General features: G+C 36.1%; 1 protein-coding gene across 1 annotated transcript in view; it reads right to left on the bottom strand.

Annotated features, from left to right (window-relative positions):
* Window positions 1-799, bottom strand: part of COLEC10 (collectin subfamily member 10) — a 43354-nt gene extending 42555 nt beyond the window's left edge. Inside the window, exon 1 of the mRNA XM_002819384.4 lies at window positions 617-799. Within this exon, the coding sequence (XP_002819430.3) occupies window positions 617-764 (148 nt within the window). The 5' untranslated portion in view covers window positions 765-799. The remainder of the gene's footprint in view (window positions 1-616) is intronic.
* Window positions 800-20586: the final 19787 nt, after the last annotated feature.

The raw sequence follows: 20586 nt of genomic DNA, 5'->3' as shown, positions 1-20586 counted from the left end.
TGGCTGTACTTGAGAACATTTTGCAATATTCTACCATTCTTGAGTAGAAGGCACTTGGCCCCAGAGACTACACTTTCAAATAAAGAAATGTTCATTTATGTACTACCTTCAATACTTGACAAAATGTTTCCATCCTCTACGTTGGAACTCAGGATCCCATTAACTTATGAAATATATATTTAAGATTTAAGTTTTATTTTACTGACCTTTTGCTTAAATAGCTTTACCAGCATCAGTATTAGAAAGGAGGAGAATACAAACAGCGCAATAATAGAGATGCTTTTAAGGAAGGAAAGGACTTCTGAAGACTCATGCCTGGATTGTGCATCTGCCCCAGAGCAGAATGGAACAGGGAATTTCCCCCTGCCCTGGGTAAGTTCCCTCAGATCTCTGTCCTGGGTTTCCCCTTCCCAACATCCTCTTACCTAACATCAAGGGAGAGCTTTAAATAAGTAACAGACCAGATCTGGAAAATCCTGATTTTCCAAAATAGAAGGAAAGTGGGAGGAAACTAGGGAGGAGAGAAGAGAAAGTCATGGAAATCTAGGAAGGGGTTCAGAGATGAGGGAAGATATCATATTTATTATAAATGAAAATTGTGGTTTTCTTTCCTCACCTTTGGGTCCTGGTGAAATTGTGTGCGTGGCACAGACTTCTGCGGTAGGACGGCTATTGATATCCAGACCCAGACTCTGAATTTGCAAAAGAAATAGTACCAGGAGGATAAACTGGTTTCTTCGAAGCAAGGATGCAAAGCCATTCATTGCTGTGGTTCCTTAGAAAAGGGTCTCCCAGAAATGCCAAATAAACAGCTTTATTTTAAATAAAACCTCCTGCTTTGGGGAAGAAGGGGAAGTATTTGGAACACACATTCCAAAAAGGGCTACAGAGACAGGAAGGAAGCATACCCTAGATTGTTTATTTTCTCAGTGTTCCAAATGGACCATACATTGTCCAGACTGTTTATTTTCAAGTGACAACAGTTTATTGAAAATTATCTCTGAACTCCAGTGTGCATGTCAGTAGAAACATCCCCAAGAGCAAAGAAGATAGAGATGCCTTCTGCTGAGTATTTGAGCTGACAATTTAATAGGCTATATTGCATTTAAACGCTGAGTTTCAGAAAGGTTGTGAACCAGAGAGGTCTTCAGTTAGCAACATGTTATGCAAACACCGTGCATGGCTTTGAGCTTTTCATAAGGTGATATTTATTACCTGCTTGTGCCTGTTGAACACTAATGCTTCCAATGCCCTCCATGACCTTCTTACTCTTGCTACCAAGATTATTCTCTTGTGATTAAATTCAAAGGGAAAGAACAACCAGCTTTTCCGTGAAGCAACTTGGTGATAAGTATTAGGAATATTAAAATGTTTATTACCTTTGGCCTAGTTTATAGCTTTTAGCCTTTCTGGTACACTATCTCAAGGAAATATTCTGAAATGTGGGCAAAGCTTCATTTGAAGGGATGTGGCAGAAAGGCGAAAGGCCTTCAATTGCCTAACAACATGTTAACAGTGGGCAAATTATGGTAAAATGTATGAGAGGGTATGACATGACAATTTTATTAAAACGGTGTTTTCAGCAAGTCTTTTATAAAATAAGGGGGGAAAGCTTGTGGTATTATGTTTCAGAAAAAGCTCAACAGATTTAGATGTAGAGTATGTAGATCAGATACAGATATAGATACAAAGATCAGGATCTCTATCTATTCCACAAACCTATAACCTGTACAAATAGTATGGGCATAGTAAGATATTGGAAGATTGGAAACAGAATCACATATATTGGAGAGGCCCCTTACCTTCTCCATTCTTGAACAGCATCTCAACTAAGAGTTAGGTGAAAGGGATTTTGGACCTGCTTTCCTTGAAATTGGAAAAGAAGGACCTTACAGATCCTGATACAGACTGACTGCTGAAAAAATATCCCTAAGAGATGTCATTACAAGTAACCATCAATCCAAGAAATACAGGTGCATTAGTGTTCTAGGGCTGCCATAACAAAGCACCACAAACTGAGTGGCTTACACCAGTGGCCAGGTGGCCAAAACCAGTGCCAACCCTTTTAGCACCAGGGACCAGTTTGGTGGAAGACAATTTTTCTATGGGGAAGATGGGGAAATACTTTCAGGATGATTCAAGCACATTACTTTTTCTTTCTTTTTTTTTTTTTTTTTTTTTTTTTTTTTTGAGATGGAGTCTGTTGCCCAGGCTGGAGTACAGTCGCATGATCTCGGCTCACTGCAACCTCTGCCTCCCAGGTTCAAGCGATTCTTGTGCCTCAGCCTCCTGAGTAGCTGAGATTACAGGTGTGCACCACTGCACCTGGCTAATTTTTTGTATTTTTAGTACAGTTGGGGTTTCACCAGGTTGGCCAGGCTGGTCTCCAACTCTTGACCTCAAATGATCCACCCACCTTGGCCTCCATAAGTGCTGGGATTGCAGGTGTGAGCCACCATGCCTGGCCTCAAGCACATTACATTTATTGCACACTTTATTTTTATAATTTACATTGAATTATATAATGAAATAATTATACAACTCACTATAATGTAGAATCAGTGGGAGACCTGAGCTTGTTTTACTACAACTAGACGCTCCCATCTGGGGATGATGGAAGACATCATCAGGTATGTGGCATCATCAGGTAAGTGATGCCACTTACCTGAAGACATCATCAGGTAAGTGGCAGATCATCAGGTATTAGATTCTCCTAAATATCAGGCAACCTAATCCCCACATGCGCAATTCACAATAGAGTTTGTGCTCCTATGAGAATCTAATGCCGCTGCTGATCTGACAGGAAGTGGGAACTAAGGCAGTAATGTGCTGATGTGGGGGCAGCTGTAAATAGAGATGAAACTTCGCAGGCTCACCCACCGCACACCTCCTGCTGTACAGCCATGTTCCTAACAGGCCACAAACCGATACCAGTTTGTGGCCTGGGGATTGGGGACCCCGGGCTTAAACAGCAAAAATTTGCTTTGCGGTATTGGGGATCAGAACTTCAACACATGAATTTTGAGGTGGGAGGAACACAACTGAATACATCACAACAGGCTTGTAGTATAACTGACTGATTTTTTCATAAGCAGTACAGGGAAGGAAACTAGCACTGATTGAATAGTCATTATATACAGGCTGAGAGCTAGTCTCAACTTGAGTTTATCTCATTTAGTTTCAAAATAGTCCTGTGGATTAGATAGTAGTCCTTTCATTTTGCAAACAAAGTAGCTGAGGCTCAAAAAAATTAAGCAGTTTGAGCAAGGTCATCCATTGAAAAAGTGACCGAAAAAAAAAAATCAAATACAAATTATTTCCCCAAATCCTGCTTTTTTTTTTTTTTTTTGCTTTTAAAATACTATTTGGTTTCCAAAAGATGAACATTCTCAAGCATTGAGGATGCATTAATTTTTCACAAGCACTTAAAATGTCCAAAGTGGATGCATTTGTCAGGTTAACAGTGATAGAAAAATAGTGAGAATAGAATGATGTTAAAAAGCTAAAATTTTACATGTGTCATAGACAGATATGTGACAGAGCAAATCACGTAATGTCAATTGCCACTAGGCATATAAAATGAGTTTGGACTTCATATTTAACATTCTTTCTATTCTAAGAAAATCGATACTCTTTAAATTGTTTAGACTACCCTAAGTCTATTTCACTATTTGTTTATTTTCAAACATTTCCTGGCATACAATGAGAATAGAATCATTGCATTTATATATAGAAATTAACTGGTAACCATTTCAAACAAATAATAGTCCTTAAAAAATTTTCTTGGCATATTCTGCCCCCCTCCTTTTTTTACTCAATAAAGCATATAAATACATTCCTATATAATGTGTACAATACTACATCAAAATTTAAATTGCTACAGAGAATTCACATATTTTATATAAAACATTACTTAATTTTAAAATGGGAAGGATGATTGAATACATAAAGTGGTTAAATTATGTTAAGTATATTGTCTTTAGTGTGCAAAAAAATAGTGCTTCCCAGAAAGATTTCTACTGACATTTAAAAGGGTTCAATCTTGTTTATTCAGAAAATGAAGTCACTGAGAACAACAAGCCAACACTGTTTTTGCCTTAAAACGTGGTTTTAAAATAGACAACAAGCCAATCAAGTTTACAGATGGCATAACAGTGGAAGAGGTTAATGGTAAATCTAAAAAGAAAAGAATTAGTGGCTAGTTTATAAAACTGTCTTCATAGTTCTCCTTTTTTCTGACTGCTTTTATCTTTCATTTCCCAAGATATTGGAATTCCAGGCTTAGCTTTGTGTTTGTCCAAACATGACATGTCATTAAAGTAAATAACAAGTGATATTTGCCTCGTTATTCCTCTACTCTTTTTTTTTCTTTTTTCTTTTTGTGAATTGAATTATGGCCTTAAAAAATATATATATATCCACATCTAACCCAGGAACCTGTGAATATGACCTTATGTGACAAAACGGTCTTTGCAAACATAATTAAGCTAAGAGTCTCAAGATGAGATCATCCTAGATTATCTGGGTGGACCCTAAATCCCGTGACAAGGGTCCTTAGAAGAGACACCCAAAGGAGGGAGACAGAGACGAAAGGAGAAGGCCAGGTGAAGACCGAGGCAGAAATGAGAGTTACGCAACAACAAACTAAATGGGCTTGCAGCCACCATAAACTGTCAAAGGCAAGGAGAGCTTCTCCCCTACAGCCTGCAGAGTAGAGTTCTCTACTACCTACACCTTGATTTTGTACTTGTGGCCTTGAGAAGTATGAGATAATAAAGGTCTGTTGTATTAAGGCACCAAGTTTGGGGTAACTTGTTATGGCAGCCCTAAGAAACTAACACACCATTCTTGTGCTCTTCATCCACAGTAACTGGAAGAAATGACACATCAAAATGTTTGCTCAGTGCCTGACAGAGACCCAGCAACATCTGTTCTTGTGCATTTTAATGATCATGCCTCCAGTTTCATGATATTTTCCTGGAAGGAAAATAAATTCCAGGATACGAAAAAAGCATATCCTAAGGCAGAAGTATTTTACTAGTTAAAACAGCATAGCAATACAATGACAACCTCATCTCCAGAAGGGATTTCTTGACAAACTGATATAACTCAACTTTGGACTTGGTTTCAGCTTTGTCCATTCAAATAAGTAATTAGTGGATTAAAGTCCTCTCTTGTGAGTTAATTTAACTTTATACAGTTTGTAAAAAAATGAAAATTAGTAGAATGACTTTTAAAATAACGCATTTAGAAAGTAACATGCAAACACATAATAATTTCTTTTTTACATTTCAAATTTCATATTTTAAAACCACATTTAAAAAATCAAGGCTAGGCGCAGTGGCTCACATCTGTAATCCCAGCACTTTGGGAGGCCGAGGTGGGTGGATTGCTTGAGGTTAAGAGTTCAAGACCAGCCTGGCCAACATGGTGAAACCCCGTCTCTACTAAAAACACAAAAATTAGCCAGGCATAGTGACGCATGCCTGTAGTGCCAGCTACTCGGGAGGTTGAGGCAGGAGAATCACTTGAACCCAGGAGGCGGAGGTCGCAGTGAGCCAAGATCATGCCACTACACTGCAGCCTGAGCAACAGAGTGAGACTCCGTCTAAAAAGAAAAAAAAAAAATCAAATATTCAACCTGGGAAAGCTGATTTTTTTTAAAAAAGTCAAATGGTTTTAACAGGCTTATGAGACAAAATCAGAAGCCTCCCACCTCTCCACTCTTGAGTCTTACTCCTATAAGAATGCTATTTTAATTATTTTAGTGCTTCTTAATTTATCTCTTTTGTATTTTTAAGTAACACGCTGATACTCTGGTATTTTTTTTTTTTCAGTTTAGATACTCATTGACTTCTAAATATGGAAGATGGAGATGTCTCTCTCATTCCTAGGTCTACATCTTCCACACACATTTTCCTTCTTTTAATCCTAGTAACTTAATATTATAATTTTAATCCAAAAATGTTTATAATATAATGGGCCTGTAACAATTATTCATAGCAGGGGCACATAGTACATTATGATTACATTGTGTTTCATGTACTAATTTTGTTTCTCCCTAGGTTTAATAATTGTGGTGTTTTTTTTTTTTTGCATAGCTTTCTATGTACCAAACCCATCATAACTACCAATTATTTGAGATTTGTCAGTTTTGTAGAAATGTAAAGACTTCTATTAGTTTCCTTTACTTTTCTTAGAAATTTCTTTGGGAACCCTCAAACTTATCACACCATTAAGATTGGAAGGCTTGTCAGCAAGCTGTTATCCTGAGACTTAACTTCATTATTGTCTAGGAATTGGTATTATTATGATACAACTCCTTTTGTGATATCTGCATCTTTTTTTTTTCTTGGTTTCATCCTTCATTTTAATATAGTATGTCTTCTAGTAGTTTCCTGAAAGAGAGTGGACTTCAGATAAATTTTTGAGACATTGCAAATCTAAAAATATAGTAATTGTACCTTCAAATTATGTGATATTTTGGCTGGGTATGGGATTCCAGTATGAAAATAATTTTTACTCTGAGGTGTAAAGATATTATTCTATTTTCTTTTAGCTTTTAGTGTTGCTGCTGAGAAATCTGATGTTGTTCACATTTTCTACACTTTCTGTAGAATATGTTTTCTCTCTCTTTAGAAGCTTTTAAGAGTTTTTTTTTTTTTTTAAATACCAGCTATTCTGAAATTTCAATGATATGGCCTTAATGTGGACCTTTTGGCATTTACTGTATTGGCTAACTGTAGGTCCTTTAAGTCTGGAAATAATTGGCCATCAGTATTATAAATTTTCTTGTGTTGGCTCCTGATAATTTCCATACCTCCACCTCTCTGTTCCCATCTCTGTCTCTCAAGACCATTTCTCAATGGGATATTGGATCTTTTGGATGAGTCTTCTAATTTCTGATGTATTTCTCCACTCATGTCTTTCAACTCTTTTGTTGAATGTGTGTTTTATATTGAACCATTATAAATTATTTAGAAATACACACATCCTTTATAGTTATAAAAATTCATTTAATTCAATGAATGTTTATTGAGCACCTACTATATCTCAGTCTTTCTAATTTTTCTTCCTTTATAGCTTTTGTCTTGCTTTTATTAGCTCTCTAAATCTATCCATTATAGTTTTTTAAGAATCTCTTTTGTTTCTTGGATTGTCACTATTTAGTCTAAATTCCTTGTGCTTCTGTTTATTTGATTTAATTTATATATTTCTTGTTATTGACTTTAATAAAATGTCTGGATATCTTACACTGATCCATTCATAGTTAGGAGGCACTAACTTGATATTTGGAAGCTCTGCATATGCAAGTGGAGTTAGTTGACTAATGACAATATCTACTGTATTATACGGCAAAGAGGTAATGACTTGCCTAATTTGTGGGAGCCTCTCATTCTCATTACCTGCATCTCTGCTTTTTAAACTGTAAGATTTATTTAGCATACTCCAATCCCTTGTTTAAGGGGATGTGTATATTACCAGTAGCATTCTGATTAAGAAAGGGATTTCAGTATCTCACTGTTCTTACTTTCTTTTAATCTTCTGTAGGTCACTATCACCTCAGCTATGGCTGATATCCCTAGATGTCCACGGGTTAAAATCTCAGTCTTGTACTCAGATATAGCAGGTATAGTCCTCTAGCAACACATAATAGGTTTGGAAATCAATAGCCATAAATGCTCATTTGAAAGACTTTCCCAATATTCCTTTTCAGCCTCATTTTGCCACCATTCAAAACACATAGTATATGGTATCTTCTGAATTTCTGGTGTATTATCAACTTACATCTTTCTGTTGTTTCCAATGATAGGTAGTTTTCACATTTCTCTGCTCTGTTAAGACAGTGACCATTTGTCTAATACTTTTGCTAGCTTCCAAAACACGGTTGCTCCTCTTATTTTCTTATAGTCATTGTGGGTTTTTAAAAATTTTATTACTGCTATTTTGGTGACATTGTGGAGGGAGCAGAGAATAAACATGTAGATTTAATCTGCCATATGGACCCAAGTGTTCCAAAAATTACTTCAAAAATAATTTCAAGCAACTTCTGTGGGTAGGTGTGCTGAGATGAGGCTCAACGGCATATTCTTCCCCTTAAAAATTAGTCATGAAAAGGAAGTTTCAGCCATAGCTATGTGAAGAAGTCAGAACACCCTTTCTACAAACATCTATGAAACTAGATAAAGTTATCAAAATAATCATTTCAGGGCTTTTTTCTTTTGATTTGTTCAAAATTATGGGGTACATTTGCAATTTTGATACATGAATGGATTGAGCAGTGGTCATGTCAGGACTTTCACAGTATCCATCACCCAAATAACATACACTGTACCCACTAACTAAGCATTTGTTCTTGAAAAGATACCCCAGCTTTGTGCAACAACAGTAAAATTATGAGGCCTTCACGTATGGAGAAAACTCCACCTCTCTCCTCATGGCAGTTGGTGGGAATTGCAGTTTTATCAGCACAGGGACAGCAAGAAAATCCACCAACTTTGCTTCCACAGAGATAGGCTCAATATGGAGGGAGATATGCAAACAAAGTACTGATTAATGTAATCAACTAGTAAGCCCAGAAATACATTCTCACGTTAATGGTTCATTGATTGTTAACAAAGGTACCAAGACAACTAAGTGTTCGGAGGTCTTTTCAACAAATGATGCTAGAAAAATTAGGTAGCTACAACATGCAAAGAAATGAAATTGGAACCTATCTCACAGTATACACAAAAATTTACTGAAATGTATCAAAGGCTTACATATAAAAGATAAAACTATAAAACTTCTTGAAAAAAACATAAGAGAAGACCTCTGCAACCTTGGGTTATGTAGAAGTTTCTTAGATAGTACACCAAAAGAACAATTCATAAAAGATTGATGAATTATACTACACCAAAATTTAAAGCATTTGCGCTTCAAAAAATGCCATTAAGAAAGTAAACAGAAAAGTCACAGACTGGAAAAAACATTTACAATTCATATATCCAATAAAGAATTTGTGCTTGGCTAAATGATAACACAATCAAATTAAAAATGGGCAAAATTTTTAAATGGACATTCAGCAAAGAAGGCAAATAGCTAATGCATACACAAAAAGGTGCTTACAATTTTTATTCATTAAATTTCAATGAGATATCACTATATACAGGTAAGACTGGCCATAATAATAATAATAAATGTGACAATACTGTTTGCTGAAATGTGGTAAATTGAAGCCTTCATTCATTTTTGGTGTGGATGTAAAATGTACAGTCACTTTTGAAAACAGTTTGTGAGCTTCTTAAAAAGTTAAATATAAACTTAAAGCATAATCCAGCAATTAAATTCCCAGATATCTACTTGGGAGAAATCAAGACATGTGTCCACACAAACACTTCTTCATAAATTGTTCATAACAGCCTCATTCATAATTGCCAGAAATTGGAAAAAATACAAACATCCACAAGCAGCGAGTAAACAGAATGTTGTGTATCTATACAATGGAATGCTATTCAATGATAAAAGTGACAAACTACTGATACATGCAACATAGATGGCACTGCATCTCCAAATTATGGTAAATAAAAAAAGAAAAATCAGACACAAATGGATACATAATATGTGACTCCTTTTATATGAAATTTCTAGAAAAGGAGAACCCTCTACACATAGAAAGCAGATGTGTGGTTGCCTGGGGCTGAGAGTGGGAGCAGAGATTTTTTGAAAATGGACACAATGGGACTCTTGAAGTGATGGCTGTATTATAAATCTACAGTAAAGTGATGACTGCACAACTATATAAGCATACCAAAAATCCAACTCTTCACTTACAATTAATTTTATGACATATAATTTATACCTCCATAAAAGTGTAAAAAAACCCTCAAACCCACCATGAAAACTGCATTCCAAGAGTCTCGGAATAGTTATAATTCTTGAGTAGTGTTTTTAAGACTGGAAATAGTCAAGTAGACAAATTGTATTTTGACTCTATTTTGGAGAGAAGTCCTTGTAGATTCAGGAAGTTAGTAATCTTAAGATTGTTTCTAGCTCTATATGCCCTGATTTAATGTCTTGGCAGTTGAGGCTTTTGCAGTCAAAGTAATTGATAGAAAACAACCAGATAAAAGAAAAACATTGATATAGATACAACTAAAGTTTTCATTTAAATATACCTAATTATAAAGTTAATTACAAAAATTAATTGCATTAAAGAGCTCAAGTACCCTACACCTTTTTTACTTATTAAGAAATCAATAACCTTTTCTGGTCCTAATGGAGCTGGAGGCAAGTTCTTAATTTACATTATTGTTGTTCTGTGATTAATTATACACCACAACGTCTTGAATAATATTGGATGAATTAGAATGAATAATTGTACAGGCATATAATGATGGGAGTTTGAGCTTGAATGATAGATATGTGTAATGAAAATGCATTTATTCATCTACTCATTCAACAACTATATAGTACTATTTATCAGCTATTGTGATAAAACAGGGAATTACAACAGTGAATAAGACACAATTTTTCCTTAAGAAATTTATCTTCATCTAGTTGAGAGGACAGAGAAGTACAATAGTAGTTGTCATTAGTGTGGAAAATATTCTGATGGAGATAAACACTGGCATGTAATTGTTATAGGGACCCAGAGGAGAGGCACATGATCTAGGCTTGTTGGATCAGGAAAGGTTTCTTTCAGGATGTGTTTCCTAAGCAGGTGTATTAGTCTGTTTTCACACTGCTATAAATAAATACCTAAGACTGGGTAATTTATAAAGGAAAGAGGTTTAATTGACTTACAGTTCCACATGGCTTGGGAGGCCTCAGGAAACTCACAGTCATGGTGGAAGGTGAAGGAGAAGCAAGTACCTTCTTCACAAGGAGGCATGAGAAAGAAGAGCAAGTGAAGGAAGAACTGTCAAACACCTATAAAACCATCAGATCTTGTGAAAACTCACTCACTATCATGAGAACAGCATGGAGGAAACCGCCCTCATGATCCAGTCACCTCCCTCCCTCAACACGTGGCGATTACAATTTGAGATGAGATTTGGGTGCGAATACAGAGCCAAACCATATCAGCAGGATTTTAGAAAACTTGTCAGTTATCCAAGTAAAGTGGGAGAGGAATAAAAGAAGAATATTCCATACAGACAGAATAGCACATTTAAGTCTTAGTTGAGAGAATGATGTGTTTGAGGAACTGAAAGTATAATTGATTGAGCATAGAAGTTGGAACTTGATGGGGTAAATAAGGCTTAACCTAGAATTAAGGACTAGATCCTGAAGGCCATTATACATGCTGCTGAGGAGTTTGGAATTATCATAAGGGCAATCGTGGCCCGTGAAGATTTTTTTTAAAAAGAATGCCAATATTAGAAATAAAATGGAGGATATGAGAAACGTGACAGAGGTACAACTTCACTGGCTTCATGTAATAGAAACCCAGTAACAGTGGCTTACTGACTTTATGAAATGAGGTGTTTTGTTTTGTTTTGTTTGTGTGTCTGTTTTTTCAGATAGTAAGAAATATGGACACAGAAAATCTTGACATAGTAGCACCGTGCTACTGCCGGCAACCATGACTTCTCCCTTCTGGCTTCACTATTTTTTGCATGGAGCTTTTCTCCTTGTACTCACAAAAAGGCTGCTACAATTCAGACACTGCATCTACATTCTAGGCATGAAGGGAAAGGTTGTGGATCAAGAGCTGATGAAACAAGACAGTTAAGTTAATCAATTTTTAAGGAGTTTTTCCCAGAAAACTTTTGGGGTAAAATCCACTTTCATCTTGTTGTCCAGAATTATGTCCTATGCCAGCAGCAAGGGAAACTAAGGGATTATACATTTTTAATTAGGTAAATCAAGGCTATGGAAGCAAGAATAGATATTGAGTAGGCAACCTGTAGTGCTTGACTTTTTAAGGGTACCCTGGACATTATCAGCAACAATGTGGTTACAGAGAAGCAAATCAATTTGAGGTATTAACACAAGTGGAAGTGACGAGATCTATTGATTCTTTGGAAATTGAGGGTAAAGAAGAGGAAGAAATCAGGGTGATTCCCAGGTTCCTGCCTTAAACAATTGGATGTGGTGTCATTTACTGAAACAAAGAATGCAAATTGTGAGGAGAAGTAGACGAATTGAATTTTGGATACGTGGAGTTGGTGTCTGGTGGCTCAAAAAAAATTCCAGCCAAAGATGCAGATTAGAAAGTCATCTACATATCAGTCGTAATTAAAGTCATTGGAGTGAATGAGAGCTCAAAAAATAGAAACTGAGAAGAAAAAAACAGTCAAGGTATTTTAAAGACAGAATTAATAGGATTTGGTAAATTGTCAACTCTGAAGAAGAAGCATGTTCAGATTTTATAACTGGAAGATTCTTTGATGTTTTGGCAGTGCAAAAAGGAAATTGATACTTAATAGCACTTTTTTCTCTTTTTGACAAGGCATTTTTATTCTTTGTAGTCAGCTCTAACACATGATCAATTTTAAATTGCTTTATGCTCTCTAAGACAAATAGCTGATTAAATTGAATATGTGTAATAGAAACTGTTAAACATTAGTTGTGACTTGACATTTTTGAGGCATGGAGCCAGCTTTCAATGCCATCACAAATTTTGCTCCTGGGATGAGTATTTACTTATTCTGTATCTTAGCTCACCATTTGGCAAATGTGGAGGCTGTGACCCATGCTAACCTTGTGGGGACAGGTCACATAAAGGTTTACAGTACATGGGCTCCTGAGAAATAGGAAAATAAAGATTGAGTTACTAAAGAGCATACTTTTCTCTCTCGTTGCTATACACAGAGGTCAGAGATGAGTGTTCTTCAGGGTCGTTGCCACTTCCTGTTCTTCCTTTACCCCTTGCTTCTGAGAAGCCTCAATCAGTAGGGTTTCCACACACTGAACAGTGAGAGGTTGACCTATTGTATTTGTTTGATACTCAACACAGAGAAGTTAAGAAAGGCTATCAGGCATTTGCTGAACTGATAAAACAGATACAATCCATTCCTGGGAAAATGTTTTCTGCTTTATGGAGATAAATATTTATTTCAACTCTACTGAAAAGCATGTGCCTAATAAATAATGTTTCTTTTTTAATGGTCTGTTTATGTTTTAGATACTTCACATCACAGATGTGGGTGGCTTACATCATATAAAATTCTCAAAATGTATTTTCATAAATTACTTTCGAAAAGATCTGTACTTAATCATCAAGAAAATAGCCTTCATTTTCTAGGTTCCTATAAATGACTAAAATTTCTACTTCATAACATTCATAGATATTGAAGTCTTTTACACATATAATTACTTTTTATGTGAAAGGATTCAAAAGCTTATCAGGAAGGGCATGTCACAATTTATACAACATTGAGGAACACTTTTGTTTAAAAACAATAATTTTGTTGCAAACATTTTTAAAAACATGTTAATTCCAGAGGCATCATTCCAGAATACATCACAGGAGATGGAAGCAAGAATCTGGGGCAGGACCCAGTAAGAATGATGTGAGTGATTTCAGTTGCCATAAGGATATATAACTAGGTTTACGTTTTAGGATTATACCGCTGAGCTCAACTCAAAATTGGTTTTGTGTTCCATTCTTCTAACCAATCCCAGCCCCATGGCATCTCTGCTAAGTGACTCCTTATCTCTTACATGCTTCCTAAATGAATATCATCATCACTTATCTTTTAAAATACAAACGTCTTTATATGACCTGTTTGCAATCTGATTATTGCAATCTGAAGAATTCCCCTGGCAAATAATGACATTTACAAGTTGCATTCCTAAAATACAGTAGTCTCCTCTTATCTGCAGTTTCACTTTCAATGGTTTCAGTTCAACCATAGTCTGAAAATATTAAATGGAAAATTCCAGAAATAAGCAATTCATAGGTTTTTAAATTGGGTGCCATCTGAGTAGCATGATGAAATCTCATACCATCCTACTCTATTCTGCCTGGGACATGAATCCCTCCTTTGTCCAGCCTATCCACTCTGACTAGCTACCTGGTCATTTGTCACTTAGTAGTCATCTTGGAGATGAGAGAGACTGTTGTAATATTGCAGAGCTTGTGTCCAAGTAACCCTTATTGTACTAAATAATGGCTCCAAAGTACAAGAATAGTGATGCTGACATGTTGTTTTAATTGTTCCATTTTATTATTAGTTGCTATTAACCTCTTACCGTGCCTAATTTATAAATTAAATTTTATCATAGCTAAGTATGTGTAGAAAAAAACATAGTATATATAGGGTTCAATACTATCCACGGTTTCAAGTATCCAATTGGAATGTATCCCCCATGGATAAAGAAGGGACTACTGTAAATTATTTGAAGTCAATAGACTAAATCAAGAACTGAAGGAAAGAATGAAGGTCATTTTGTAAGTTTAACTGTGTGCAAGCTATCATATTAGAGATCTCTAGAAATAAGGCCCCCACCCCTTTTTTTTTTAATTACCTACAATTCTGAGAGGCACTGTTACCATCTGGAGACACAAATGGAGAATGGACTTTAGAAGAGTTTAGTAACTGACTTCATGTTTCAGAGGAAAGTAGTGAAGTGAGGATTTAAACCCTGATTGTTCACTGCACAGCACCTGCTTAAGAACTATTGCTCACTAACTCAAACGCAATCCTTCATACAGTGTATGTAGGAAATGTGGAACCCAGGTGCCAGACACCTTAGGGTACTCAAGTGTTCCTGCTTTGAGGAGTAATAATGCTCTTTCATCCTTAAATGAAACAGCCTTGAGCTTCTGCCTTGCAAACTTTCCTAGCGTATTGCCCTTACTAAGATTGCTGAGAATTCCTGAAGACTCATTTCCTATTCACTGCTGCTCATTTCTTTTTAGCATCTTAACCCTTCTTCCTGCAGCTCATTTCACCTCTCCACCCTGCTCTCACCCACAGATGGAACATAGTCCCCTCTTTTACGGCTTCCCTGAAGCATCCCAATATAAGGCAGTTTTATGCAGCATTTTTCTACTGAAGTGTTGAGGATAACAGAGTTATTATTTTAGAGCACATCAAATCAAACCACTTAAAACTGAGTAGGAGGCATTCCTGTTCATCAGAATTCCCTAGCCAGTATCACACTAGGAATTTCCTCTTTGCCATCTTTGCTCAGGACTTTCCTTCTCCACGTTTTTCTCTGGAATTTTATGCCTTCCCCTCTCTTCTTGGTTCCTAGATCCCCTCCCTCTCCAGCTCTCTTCGGCTGCCAAAGAAACTCCAAAATCTTTTTGTTGTTTTATTTTCATTTTGCAGAGATTTTAGTTCTCTTGCTTGTTTGCCTTCAACTAAATTTGTTAATAAGTTCTAAAATAAAATACTTTTTCCTTAAGACAAATATTGCCACCAGCAATGTGTCTTTCAGTTAGAATGTAATAATTCTTATTTTTCTCTCCCCTGAAGATAGAATGGCACAGAAACAACATCACCAACTAGCCTTGGGAGAGGGCGGGCTTGCTTGACTGTTAATAATTTATTCCACAGACATTATTTTTATCTGAGGATCTCATTCTTCTGTGAGTCAATGGAGACATGGGGAACTTTAAGAGGACATAATGAATTTGTATAACTAATAAATGCCACAACTGGAAATTGAATTCAGATCTTAGAAATTAAGGCCAGTAATGATAGCTATGGTAGCTTTAAAAATTCAATGAGATAATGCCTTGGGTAATGGTAGGAGTTGTCATTTTAAGTTCTAAAATACTTAACTGGCTGAGAGGACCTGTAATAACTCTTCCCCAGCAACACTGTCCTGGTGGTATTAATGTGATCTTTGTGAGAGGTCAGTATATGCAAAGACTTGGTGCTGCTACCATTTTTCATAATTTGGCTAGTGCTTGACCTCCTATAAAAAATGCATGTGTTTTGCAAACTCAAGCTAAAATTATGGAATGTTGCTAGAACCCTATTGGCTAAAATGCTTTACAATCACCAAGACAAATGAATTTTGCTTAAGAATGAGAAACTTCAACATTTTTAATAATCTTATAGATGGGAATATTGACAGAAATTTTGCCATCCTGGTGTATTTCCTATCACCAGGTGCTCAGGGGCTAATAAAGTTACCCCAGAAAGGTCATTCCTTTTACTGTCTTGGCTATCTCTTTTGACATTTGGTATGCCATAATAAAACTGTTAGCATTCTCATTTTTTTAAATATGAAAAAAGTGAGACAGAGTGTTTAAGTGATTTGCCTCATATCGCACAGCAATTGAGGTGCAGAGCTAGAATTCAAGCCCCAAAGCTTGAATCTAAGCTGAGTCTGAGCATCCCTCTCTACCCTCTGTTACTAGATTCAGAATCTTACCTTTATCATTTGCCACATTCCTTCAACGTGTTAAAAACTGTGTACGTTATACATTTAAGAAACTGAGAATTTAAATAATGTCATCACCCTCCAAAATGAATCACAATCTCTATTAATATGGTATGAACTTTCCATTGTTTTTATTTTCTTTCCTCATGCTGTGGTTAAGTTTCACAATCTTTTATCTACTGCATATTCATTGATTCATTCATGCGTTAATGAGCATTCTGTGAACAGTGATTCAGCCCCATCTGTGTGCCAGGCGCTCTTGCTTGTGATCAAGTGTCAGACTTACACTTTGGTCCCCCAAGCAGGATATTTTTGTTGCTGTTTAAACACTGATAACATTTTCAATAGATAAGTTATCTCCATCTTCTTCACAAAAACCTTCACTTTAAAAATACAGTAACTGAGGCTCAGGAAGGTTAAAAGATTTGCCCTCAGCCAGATTGTTGGGAATCATAGGGACTTGAATTTAGATTTTCTAATTTGCTATATTGGTGATTTTATCACTAAAAAAGGAAGCAAGTTGTAATCCAAATATCACATAAAACAGTAATCTAGGAAAAGCAATAAGTGGGTACATTATTTATAATTCATGCTTTTATTTATTCAATTTTGAAAATTGATTACGTTTTTAATTTTATTTTATTACACAACTTTCATGTCCATTTTTTTTAAATCTCGCACCTCTAACTTGGAAACTAGTTTTAGTCAATAGTTCTATAAGACATCCCTGTTTCACTTAAATACTTAGCTTTAAAAGAGGATAGAAGTGGTGAGAGAGGGCATCCCTGTCTTGTGCCACTTTTCAAAGGGAATGCTTCCAGTTTTTGCCCATTCAGTATGATATTGGCTGTGGGTTTGTCATAAATAGCTCTTATTATTTTGAGATATGACCCATCAATACCTAATTTATTGAGAGTTTTTAGCATGAAGGGTTGTTGAATTTTGTCAAAGGCCTTTTCTGCATCTATTGAGATAATCATGTGGTTTTTGACTTTGGTTCTGTTTATATGCTGGATTACATTTATTGATTTGCGTATATTGAACCAGCCTTGCATCCCAGGGATGAAGCCCACTTGATCATGGTGGATAAGCTTTTTGATGTGCTGCTGGATTCTGTTTGCCAGTATTTTATTGAGGATTTTTGCATCAATGTTCATCAAGGATATTGGTCTAAAATTCTCTTTTTTTGTTGTGTCTCTGCCAGGCTTTGGTAACATAGTGTTGGAAGTTCTGGCCAGGGCAATTAGGCAAGAGAAGGAAATCAAGGGTATTCAATTAGGAAAAGAGGAAGTCAAATTGTCCCTGTTTGCAGATGACATGATAGTATATCTAGAAAACCCCATTGTCTCAGCCCAAAATCTCCTTAAGCTGATAAGCAACTTCAGCAAAGTCTCAGGATACAAAATCAATGTACAAAAATCACAAGCATTCTTATACATCAATAACAGACAAACAGAGAGCCAAATCATGAGTGAACTCCCATTCACAATTGCTTCAAAGAGAATAAAATACCTAGGAATCCAACTTACAAGGGATGTGAAGGACCTCTTCAAGGAGAACTACAAACCACTGCTGAAGGAAATAAAAGAGGATACAAACAAATGGAAGAACATTCCATGCTCATGGGTAGGAAGAATCAATATCATGAAAATGGCCATCCTTCCCAAGGTAATTTACAGATTCAATGCCATCCCCATCAAGTTACCAATGACTTTCTTCACAGAATTGGAAAAAACTACTTTAAAGTTCATATGGAACCAAAAAAGAGCCTGCATCACCAAGTCAATCCTAAGCCAAAAGAACAAAGCTGGAGGCATCACGCTACCTGACTTCAAACTATACTACAAGGCTACAGTAACCAAAACAGCATGGTACTGGTACCAAAACAGAGATATAGATCAATGGAACAGAACAGAGCCGTCAGAAATAATGCCACATATCTACAACTATCTGATCTTTGACAAACCTGAGAAAAACAAGAAATGGGGAAAGGATTCCCTATTTAATAAATGGTGCTGGGAAAACTGGCTAGCCATATGTAGAAAGCTGAAACTGGATCCCTTCCTTACACCTTATACAAAAATCAATTCAAGATGGATTAAAGACTTAAATGTTAGACCTAAAACCATAAAAACCCTAGAAGAAAACCTAGGCAATACCATTCAGGACATAGGCATGGGCAAGGACTTCATGTCTAAAACACCAAAAGCAATGGCAACAAAAGCCAAAATTGACAAATGGGATCTAATTAAACTAAAGAGCTTCTGCACAGCAAAGGAAACTACCATCAGAGTGAACAGGCAACCTACAAAATGGGAGAAAATTTTCACAACCTACTCATCTGACAAAGGGCTAATATCCAGAATCTACAATGAACTCCAACAAATTTACAAGAAAAAAACAAACAACCCCATCAAAAAGTGGGCGAAGGACATGAACAGACACTTCTCAAAAGAAGACACTTATGCAGCCAAAAAACACATGAAAAAATGCTCACCATCACTGGCCATCAGAGAAATGCAGATCAAAACCACAATGAGATACCATCTCACACCAGTTAGAATGGCAATCATTAAATAAAAAGTCAGGAAACAACAGGTGCTGGAGAGGATGTGGAGAAATAGGAACACTTTTACACTTGGTGGGACTGTAAACTAGTTCAACCTTTGTGGAAGTCAGTGTGGCGATTCCTCAGGGATCTAGAACTAGAAATTCCATTTGACCCAGCCATCCCATTACTGGGTATATACCCAAAGGACTATAAATCATGCTGCTATAAAGACTCATGCACACGTATGTTTATTGCCGCATTATTCACAATAGCAAAGACTTGGAACCAACCCAAATGTCCATCAATGATAGACTGGATTAAGAAAATGTGGCACATATACACCATGGAATACTATGCAGCCGTAAAAAATGATGAGTTCATGTCCTTTGTAGGGACATGGATGAAATTGGAAATCATCATTCTCAGTAAACTATCGCAAGAACAAAAAACCAAACACCGCATATTCTCACTCATAGGTGGGAATTGAACAATGAGAACACATGGACACAGGAAGGGGAACATCACACTTCGGGGACTGTTGTGGGGTGGGGGGAGGAGGGAGGGATAGCATTGGGAGATATACCTAATGCTAGATGACGAGTTGGTGGGTGCAGCGCACCAGCATGGCACATGTATATATATGTAACTCACCTGCACGTTGCGCACATGTACCATAGAGCCTAAAGTATAATAATAATAATAATAATAATAATAATAATAATAAAAAGAAAAAAAAAGAATAAAAAAAAAAGAGGATAGAAGTAAGGATTAATTCATTTAAAAAAATCAGTCACTTTTCTCTTCTGCTCTAGTTCATCCTTAGCTGGAGTATTAATAGTTTAGCCTTCTTGTTGGTGGTAAGACTTCGCAGAATTTTTTAGATGTATGAAAAATCAATTGGCTTAATTAAATAGGGAGCAGTGTAGGAGTTATGGACAGATCACAGCTACTTAACTTACACAGGCAATGAGCACATGAACTTGGCCTCCTCAGGCCCGTTCTATAAACATGTCAGTAATTTTAGGACAGAATCACTGACATATCCTTCCACAGTGGCAGAGTTCCTTCGCATCAGTAACCAAGATGTGGACTGATTTATCTGCCTTTTTATCTCCAAAAATATACATTTTTTCCACATGAGTTGTACTTAGAATGATATATTCATTCAATTTTGTGTTGTCTTAAAAGGTAAAAGCTTTACTAAAGTAGAATAAATTACCACGCCATAAAATATAGAACTTTTTTCCCAAGAAAAAATATCCATCCAGATATTTAATCAGACTATAAGTGTGTATATGCTGTTTCTCATAGTCTTTATCTGGTGATTTATAAGATTCTCTTGAAATAGAAAATCTCTTTACTGACCCACTTCTGAAGAAATCATATCACTTTAAGGCTGCCACAAGTTGATTTCAATAGGTAGCTGTGGGTTTAAACTTAAACCAAAATTGTGTAGGCCAAATGAACCTTAATTTTTTTTTTCCTTGACATTCAGGAACCTGTTAAAGTGAAAAGTCAGTTATTTTCTGTTTGGTTACTGTGGATATTCTTAAAAGTTATAAATTACAAGAGCTTTTCAATTAAGTGCTTTATCTTTGATAATCTCATACAAAATAAAGTAAGTGAAACTTATGGAGTGCTAGGGAACATTCATTTTGCAAGTACTTTACATGTATGAACTAAATTCTCACATAAAGCCAAGTAGG

The sequence above is a fragment of the Pongo abelii genome, chromosome 7 (assembly GCF_028885655.2).
Source record: "Pongo abelii isolate AG06213 chromosome 7, NHGRI_mPonAbe1-v2.0_pri, whole genome shotgun sequence".
In the NCBI taxonomy this organism is placed as follows: Eukaryota; Metazoa; Chordata; class Mammalia; order Primates; family Hominidae; genus Pongo; species Pongo abelii.
This window is presented reverse-complemented; position numbering and strand designations above follow the sequence as displayed.